We start from the raw sequence: 9,204 nt of genomic DNA, 5'->3' as shown, positions 1-9,204 counted from the left end.
GCGCTCTGGTGAGCACCGGACCCTATCACACGCTCTGGAGTGAAGCCCTGGATGTCCGCACTAGACTTTGCTTCTTCGAACGAGCCTCTTCTCTTCCCTGTCTCTTCCTCTGCAAATCAGAGGCAGCACCCATCACCCCACCAAGCAGTTTTCAGGATTCACCCTTTCAACCATAAAAATTGAGTGTCTCTACGTCTTGAATGTATTCAGACTTGAACAAACAGCTCTGGTCCTGCCCTCTCGGAGTCAACAAGAGAATGTAGGAGAAGCATATTTTGAATCGTGTAAGGGTTTATTTTTTATCACTGGACTTTAGAGGGAAGAGCTGAGTCTCCCTGGGGTCACTTTGCAAACTTACCACTACACCAAACACTTTTTTTCAGCCATTAAGAAAGCATTTATTATGTACCTAATGAAAGAACCCTAATGGAATAAGAATACAAAGCAGGAGACAGGGCTTTGGCCTTTGAGACGTCTAGTACCCATCTGAGGGCAAAAGCTGTTAAATAAAGGGCACGAATTATGCCTGAATCCGTGAACTTGACATCTATCTCTCGCCGAGCGCCTAATATGTGCCAGGCTCGGTACCTCTCATTTTCAGTCCCCAGAACAGTGGTAGGCACACAGTAGGGACTCAGAAAAGTACTTGTGCGTTGGCCGATGGACAAGAACTTTTTGGAGGACAAATTTAAAGCAGCATGCAACCGAGTGGGAGAAGGTGCCCACCTGCTGCAAGGCGACTTGGTCTTCGAGAGACATCGAAGGGGCCGAGGGAGATTCGAGAAGACTTCTCCGCTGTCTAACTCAGATCTGCGGGGTCAGAAGAAAGGTCCCGGCTGAGTTTATGTTCATCTGTGTTGCCTAAGTTGGGTTGCTGTGGAAACACTGGCTGCGGAGGGAGGCGACGCAACCAGCGCGAAGGGGGACGCTGGGCCGGGAATGCGGATGCTGGCATTTTATTCCTAGCCCTATAACACGTGAAGTAAGGTTACGACGTGAGTCATGCTCACTGCACACAAGTGCCTTCCTTCGGCCCTTTCTCTCATCCAAGCTCCATGTCCTGCCGCGAGCTCTCTGGCAACTGCTCCGGAAGTGTTGCTTTGTCTTGGGATACGACGCCCTGGAAGAGGATGCTGAAGGTTCTGGGGTGAAGACGCCTCGCGGCTGCGATGCTCTTGTCCAGGTTCTAGGGACTGTCTGCTTTCGCTGTGGATGATTCAGAACTTGTGTCGGTTGCAAAGGGCTGTAGAGTTCCGTTCTCCGGGGATCTCTGGAGGGTCCCGACTGAGCGAGGCCCTCCCCGGCCCCCTACGCCGGAGCCGGCGGGACCACACGTGCCTTAGTCCTTCCTTCAGTTGTCATATCGTGCTTTACTGCAGTTATGTGTTTCATTTCTCCCCTTCGTGAAAGGAAATAGAGGCGGCTAAGCTGGGTAAAGGCGGGGACCCCGCGTTTGGCTTTCTAACTGCTGATTCCTCAGTGCCCGCCTGAGGCCTGGCACCTGGGACCCACTCAACAAACTTTATCAAACGGAGGGAGCACGAGGCGCCGAGAGAGCAGGCTGAGAACTCGTGGGCCGTGGACGACACGCGTGTCCAGGGAACTGCGGAGCTTTCGGTAGTGGCTCCGTGCGGGGAACAGGGGGAGGAGGTAGAGTGAGGCTGCGCTGTGGACGGTCTCGAGTGCAAGTTTAAGAGTCTGGACTTTATAAGGTGCAGGAAACCCGCGAAGCTCAAAGCTAAGGCGGTGGGAGATATTACCATTGTATTGGATACTCTATTCGTGGCAATGACAGCTTCCTTTGCCCCTCCTAACGCACTTCCTGCCAAGAAAGGAATAATAACCTACCAAGCATTTAAATTCCACACAGCCGGGAAACTCAATGACTATCTAATCTACACGTCTCTTTGGCTTAGGTTGTGGGGGACCCACAGGGACCCAGTGTAGCGGGGAGACTGACTTCAGCCGGGGACTTTTCCTATTATAAACCGAGCAGCTCGAATGTGGTAGCAAGTTTAAGTTTCTCTGACCTTGCCTGAGTCGTCCGGAAAGTGACAAATGAGATGTCCTTTCTCCTCCTTGCCCTTGACGCCCAGGGGGTCTGCCCCACCCCCAGGCACCCTTTCCAGCCCTGTCCGATGTCCCATGTCGTGCCCCTCTGTGCCCTTCCAGGTGGGTCTCGCTGGACACACACGAGGGAGTCAGCAGCGAAGCCTCTTGGCGGCCCACGCCAAAGCGCCACATTCTTTGCCCGGAACTATTTTTACACTTCCTTGGGGACTTGCAAGGAATAAGTGACAGGGTCAGAAGATCAAGGGCAGAGCCTTCAGGGATGGAGGAGAGTTTGGAAAGCTCCCTCCCAGTCCCGGCAGAAACGTGACATTTGTTTCTCTGTCCGTCTCTTTTCTATTTCCATCCCTCCTCCGCTGCTTGTCCCGTGTCTGCTTCGCCGTTGTGAGGCATCTCTCTCTCCTTTCTCGTTCCTTCTCCAGGTCTCGTCCTTCCCCTCCAGTCCCCTCGCTAGGAAGGGCCGCCTCGTCTTCAGTTCTTACATGCCGAGCCCTGTGCTAAGCGCGTTTCATATATCGACCACCTCGCCACACTCTGCGAGCTAAGTCATACCATCCCCATTTCGCAGATGAGGAAATTGCGACCCAGATCCAGGAACCCCCTCCAGGCTCAGCGCATATTACCAGGGTTCGAACTCCGTTCAGCTAAGCCCCAGGCCGTCTTCTCTTAACCGGCACATGGTCCCTTTTTCTCCATTTCCAACTCCCCCTGGTCTCTTCCCTCTTTCTGCTCCTCTCCGCTCCTCCCCTCCCTCCCCGTCTCCCAGAGCTCACCACATCCAGGTCCCCGCAGGCACGTGGCTGTCCCTCGGGGCGCTGAACACTGTGCACGTGCCCAGAAGAGATGACAGCCCGTTGGAACTCTTATCTAATCAACCATTTTCCTTTGGAGCAAACGGCTCCACATTTTTCCACATTTGCAGGATAAAGGGAGGGGGCCGCTTCACCACTTTTGGAAAAGGGCAGATGTCTGATCGTACACCAGAGGAAAGGCCTCGAGACCTAGCTGGGTCTTTGATATGGAGGGGAACAGAGATAAGGCCCCTTCCGCTGACTCTGCGTACTCTGGGGGAGGAGTGGGAGACGGGTCGATACAGGGCAGGAGGCTGGCCTCTGTCAGGGTATGGACTCAGGAGCTAAAGAAGCCTGGACCATGACCTATGGCACCCCCACCCAGTCCCTCCTCATACGCATAAAGAGTGTTCGGATAGAAACCTGGGGCCCGCTGGCAACAAAGATGCAAAGGTCAAGGTTTGAACTTGACAGTCTCTGAGGTCCCATAGGAATCTGAGGTTTTGTGATTCTAAGAAAGGAATATTATATTCAGCTTTCGCCTATTTTTTTTGTTTTTTTAATTCTGTTGGTTAGGACTGGTTAAGCCATAAGGACATGTATTGCTCATCGAGAATCCTGGAGGTACGCGACTGGAGAGTTTCAGAGGCCTCAGGGCACTGGCCGGCATTTCTGAGATTCTCGGGGCAGCTTGGCACATCTTGGCTCACACGCCCTGTCCATAGGCAGGAAGCGGTGGGGGTGGGGAGGGTTCAGGTGAGGCTCCCCCTGTTAACTGAGGGATGGGGAGCCTTTCCTAGAGCACCCCCTCCACCTGAGACGCCCCATACCTCACGGACCAGAACTGACTGCAGTGGAGATGGAGAGAGCTCTGCTAACAGGGCCCAGGATCCGGCATGGCTGGATAAAGGAAGCCATTGCAGACAGACAGGAAATGAGGCCGAAGGGGCAGGCGAGGGCCTGATGAGGGTGGGTTCGGTACAGGACCCACAGGTTTGGAGCATTTGTCGTGGATGCGCAGGTGAGCAGGCCTGTGCGGGCACCTCTGTGTGTGTGCAGGACAGGCTGGGCTGTGCGGCTGACGGCTGCATTGCACTGAGCTGTCAGACATGGCACTGCCAGCCGCTTGCCGGCACGAAGCACTCGCCTCTGACACCTTTAGTGGGTGTGACCCGAGACTTTTCATTCGCCCCCTCCCAGTCCAGCTGGTCCTCGCTGGATGGCCCCGACGGTTTGAGGGTGCTTCCCGAGGGGCCAAATCCGCCACTCTCCCCTCCTCCTCCATCTAGCCATAAAAAAAAATCCTTTTTCTACCTAACAGCCATTCAGGCACACGGAACATCTGCAGGATGATTTTCTGCATGTCACATGCTTCCCTCATTTAATTCTCAAAATCCTCTGGTGTAGCGACCCCATCCTCCTTTTAACGACAAGGAAACAGACTCAGCAAGGTAAATGCCCAGAGTCGCATTTGCAGACTCCAGCCCCGTGTTCTGCCCACCGCTCCGGTGTTTCGCCAGGTGTGCGTCTCGGTCCGCCTGCATCAGAGTCACCTGGGCTGCGTGTCACAGATCTAGATTCCCAGGGGTGAGGGTTGGCACCCCAGATCTCCCCAAGGAGACTGTCTGGGGGCGAGAGCACAGAATCCACATTGTAACACACATCTCAGTTCATTCCTAGATCCGTTAGTGTGGGAAGCATGCTCCAATCCCGCGAGCTCGAGCACTTTGAATCTATTTTTTCTGGGGGAGAAATAAGTGAGCTTCGTGGGTGAATCTGACTGCTCGCCTGCACGCTGGCATGAATCCCTGGCGGCCCAGCGCTGGCCTGGGTCCTCCTAACACTCACAAGAGCATCTCTCTCCTCTCCTCTCCCCCGTCTGCAGGAGCCTTGGCGTCCGCGCCCCGCTGAGCCGAGATGGGCGACTGGAGCTTCCTGGGGGAGTTCCTGGAGGAAGTGCACAAGCACTCCACGGTCATCGGCAAGGTCTGGCTCACCGTGCTCTTCATCTTCCGCATGCTGGTGCTGGGCACGGCGGCCGAGTCGTCCTGGGGGGACGAGCAGGCGGATTTCCAGTGCGACACGATTCAGCCGGGCTGCGAGAACGTGTGCTACGACCAGGCCTTCCCCATCTCCCACATCCGCTACTGGGTGCTGCAGATCATCTTCGTGTCCACGCCGTCGCTCGTGTACATGGGCCACGCCGTGCACCACGTGCGCATGGAGGAGAAGCGGAAGCTGCGCGAGGCCGAGCGGGCCCGAGAGGCCCGGGGCGCCGGGCCCTGCGAGTACCCCGTGGGCGAGAAGGCGGAGCTGTCCTGCTGGGAGGAGGCCAACGGCAGGATCGTCCTGCGGGGCACTCTGCTCAACACCTACGTCTGCAGCATCCTCATCCGCACCACCATGGAGGTGGCCTTCATCGTGGGCCAGTACCTCCTCTACGGGGTCTTCTTGGACACCCTGCACGTCTGCCGCCGGAGTCCCTGCCCCCACCCCGTCAACTGCTACGTGTCCCGGCCCACGGAGAAGAACGTCTTCATCGTCTTCATGCTGGCCGTGGCCGGACTGTCCCTCGTCCTCAGTCTGGCTGAACTCTACCACCTGGGCTGGAAGAAGTTCAGACAGCGATTCGCCAAGTCGCGGCCAGGCGTGGCCGAGTGCCAGCTGCCCGGCCCCGCGGCCGGCCTGGCCCAGAGCTGCACGCCGCCCCCCGCCTTCAGCCAGTGCCTGGAAAACGGCCCGGGGGGCAAGTTCTTCAATCCCTTCAGCAACCAGGTGGCCTCGCAGCAGAACACGGACAACCTGGCCACCGAGCAGGTGCGAGGCCAGGAGCAGGTTCCCGGGGAGGGTTTTATTCACGTCCACTACTCCCAGAAGCCTGAGGTGCCCAGCGAGGTCTCCTCCGGTCACCGCCTCCCCCACAGCTACCAGAGTGACAAGCGCCGTCTCAGCAAGGCCAGCAGCAAGGCCAGGTCGGATGACCTCTCAGTGTGACCGTCCAGCGTGGGGGCACCAGGACCAGGTGGGAACAGAGGAGGCTCAGAGAGGGCGGACTGGCCCTCCTCACCCGCTCTCTCTCGTTCCCGTCACTGCTCTGGTCCTTTCGGCCCCAGGTCTCAATGGCATTACTCGTGTATTCCGGAAGGTGTGCCGAGGGCTCTGGGAGCACAGTCAGGAGACATGGCCACCCACCCCGGCGTCTGTCCCTTCCCCGTCCTCTGCCTGGCGTACTCAGCGAAGCCTCATCAAGCGGGGTAGGGGAATGGACCGGGCGGGGAGAGCCGGCGGGCTGGGCTCACTCTCTGTGTACCAGCCACGCAGCAGATGGGCTCGCCAGGTCCCTGTGGCTTACTTGACCTGACCGCCCTTCCTCCAGCCAGGAAGAGCCCAAAGTGCCCAACCAACAAAGACCAGGAATCAAGAAACTCGCATTAGATGCACTCTTGAGCCAAACCATGACGTGGTGGCGAGGTCTCCTTGGGCTGCCCTTGCCTGCGCCCCTCCCCCCAGCCTTCCTTGGAACTCGACCGGCAGCCTCAACTTTACAAGTGCCTTGGCATGTACGTCTGGCAAAAGTCCCACCTTGGTGATGTCGTGGCCTTTCCTTCTGCCAGGTTATACGACCGCCCCAGGGGGTTACGAGCTCCCTTAGTCACTGTGCACAGACTCCACGGGAATCCCTGCCACCACCCGTCATCCTGAAGCTCTTTTACAGTTCATCCCGGTGACAGAAACCATCCTTTCCCTTCCTCCCTTGGCTGTTCACCCAGTGCTCCCCTAAAGACCTTATCGACAAGAAGCCGTCGTCCTCGCTCAGATCCTGACCAGATCACCAGCTACAGAGGCCAGTGGAATTTCCCCAGGTCTTATTAAAACAAAGAGGACATTGTGCTTCTCAGATTCCCCTTGGGAAAAGAATAATTTTGCTGTGAAGATGAAAATTAAAGAGGAGAGAAAATACTGGAAATGGACTTTTCCCTCCTATTTATTTCCCTTGCTGACGGCCAACCGAGAGCGCCAAGAGGAGGTGTGGGGACAGCCAGGAGGCCCCCCGATCTCCCTCTCCCAGGAGGACGGCCGCCATGAAGCATAGGGGGATCTCCAGCTCTCCCGGCAGGGTTCCCGTGTAAGAGCACAGAGATTCCTGCGTCTCCCTGGTGCTCCTAAGGGACTGCCAGGTGGTGATGGCGGAACAGCCCCGCCTTCCCCAGGGACTGGCCTGGTTTTTCCATCCAGTCCATCCATAAGGGGCTGCCATATTGGATGAAGGTAAAGGATGCTCAGAATTGGATACTGAGACATATAGGGAGATGGTTACTTTTTAAAATGCCTGTGTGTGTGCGTGTGTGTGCGCGCGCGCTTGTGCGCACACGCACCTGCTGTTTGGGGCGGGGGGTGAAGGGGAGGGGAGACCTCAAATAAGAAAAAGAAATTGTGTCTTGCCGCCCTTCCCTGCAGCTGCACTGTAAGGAGCTAAGCCTCCCGGTTTTCAGTGTCATCTGTCTGAACAGACAGGTGCACGAGGCTGGGACAGGGGAAGGTGAAGGTGCAGAAGGCGGCTGAGCCTCTGCCCCACCTGCCCATCTCCTGGCCCCTCTGCTGATATTTGGACGTTGCTGACGGGCGAGAAGAAGGACGAGGCTAGAGAGGTGGAGGGAACCGCCCGGGATGCCGTCCGGGGCAGAACGACCGGATCCCAGGTCCCCGGAGGCGATGCCGTTTCGTCTCTTGTCTGGCGCTGGCATGAAGACTCCAGAACAAAACCAAACAGACTGTCCGCCCCCGAAATGTGTTTGTGTTATGAAATGAGCGGTCTAGAATGAGAGAGTCCACGAGATCGGTGTTCGACGATAGGGCTCTCAGGAAGGAAAAAGGAAATAGTACGTGTAGTTTGTCTCAATAAAGGCTGGCCTTACCTCTGTCTCTCCTTGTGTCCCTTTCATGCTGTGACGACCGGGGAAGGATGGTGGATTTGGGTGGGGAGGGATGCACTTGAACCTCCCCCGCCCCATCAGTCAGTCGGCAAAGCAAAGCTTCCGAGTCAGGCAGGCGAGGGTTAAAATCCCAGCTGGTGGTTTACGGCCGGACTCCAGCAAGCCACTCAATCTCTGAGCCCTGGTTTCCCCACCTGTAAGGTGAATCTAGTAATATTTTACCTCGTAGGGCTGTTACATGACAGACCTTCCAGAAAGAACTCAGCAGAGTGCCTGGGAAATAACAGTCTGTCATTAAATGGTAATTGTTGTTATCGTTGCTATTATCATCTTTATTGTTTTTGTTACGATGTTGACTACACAGTATTTGAAAACCTGGTAGGTTGACGGCTGATTCCACAACTCCCCTTTGTGGGGCGCACAGTCTACCCAAGGTAATCAAATACCCGACGTAGAGGAAACAATGAAAATAGAATTAAATGCGAATTCATTTATGATCGATTCTAAGAGCCATGAGGCTCCAAGAAATGATACCTATGAAAAGAACTAGGTAGCGGAGGAGCAAGACCTCACCTGGGCCTTAAAGAGCGGCTCGGGCTGTAAGAAGCAGAGACCCCAAGGACGACCCTCTGAAGTGGGCCCCGGCACCCCCGTTTCGTAGACGTGGAAACCGAGGTTGGAGGCGGCTTCCTGACAGTGGGGCGCCTTTTCACTGGCCTCTCTGACTGGCATCGCGTCTTGTCGGAAGAGAAAAAGTGATTCTCGCTACAAAGGGTCAAGGGACCCCTCCCCGCCCTCTCCCTTCTCCAATCAACGGGTGCCCTTTCCTAGAGAAAGAAACAAAGGCTGGAAGAAACAAATACGAGCGAGCGTCCTCTGAACGGTCACTCGGTCTTGCTGATCAGGGCCGGAAAGCTTTTTTAAGGGGTGCCCACAGAGAGAGGTGACACTAGCGTCAGACTCGGCACCCCGATACCCATCCGTGCAACGGCAGGGTGCTCGGCTCACGGGCGCCTGAGTGCGGTTCAACTGCAAAAGGCATCTGGGATCCTTTTTTTTTTTTTTTTCCTCCTAGAAATAAAGAAGTGCAGCTCACGGTTTTATAAACACAGCTATTAACATTTAACGGTTTGTATTCCACCCAGACTGCAAAAGCCAAGAGACCTGTTTTATGGTAAGATTTCAACCTCCGGCATCTGCTCTTGGTTTCTCTTCCTCTCTCGCCATGAAAGAGGGTAAGCTGGGTAATCACGTAGTGAACAAACTCTAAGCTGTAGGCTCCTGCCGCCTCTTTCCTTAATTTCCTTCCTCCGGTGCCAGATAAGACTAGAATGTCTACCTCTGGTGTTTCAGCCCCATGGCTAACATGTGGACGTGGTTAAATGTGAATAACACTCCCATGAAGAGTC

At 55.7% G+C, this 9,204-nt stretch overlaps 1 protein-coding gene across 1 annotated transcript; it reads left to right on the top strand.

Annotated features, from left to right (window-relative positions):
• The first annotated feature begins 4,778 nt into the window (after positions 1-4,778).
• GJA5 (gap junction protein alpha 5) lies at positions 4,779-5,855 on the top strand. Its single transcript, XM_006919698.1, has one exon. It carries the CDS (start codon positions 4,779-4,781, stop codon positions 5,853-5,855), a length of 1,077 nt encoding a protein of 358 aa, XP_006919760.1.
• Positions 5,856-9,204: the final 3,349 nt, after the last annotated feature.

This window comes from Pteropus alecto, unplaced genomic scaffold (genome assembly GCF_000325575.1).
Source record: "Pteropus alecto unplaced genomic scaffold, ASM32557v1 scaffold106, whole genome shotgun sequence".
NCBI classification, from domain to species: Eukaryota; Metazoa; Chordata; class Mammalia; order Chiroptera; family Pteropodidae; genus Pteropus; species Pteropus alecto.
The sequence above is the reverse complement of the archived record's forward strand: the minus strand, read 5'-3'. Positions and strand labels throughout refer to the sequence as shown.

Excerpts from the sequence above, each read along its gene's own strand:
- GJA5 (XM_006919698.1), top strand. The coding sequence starts at position 4,779 with ATGGGCGACTGGAGCTTCCTGGGGGAGTTCCTGGAGGAAGTGCACAAG.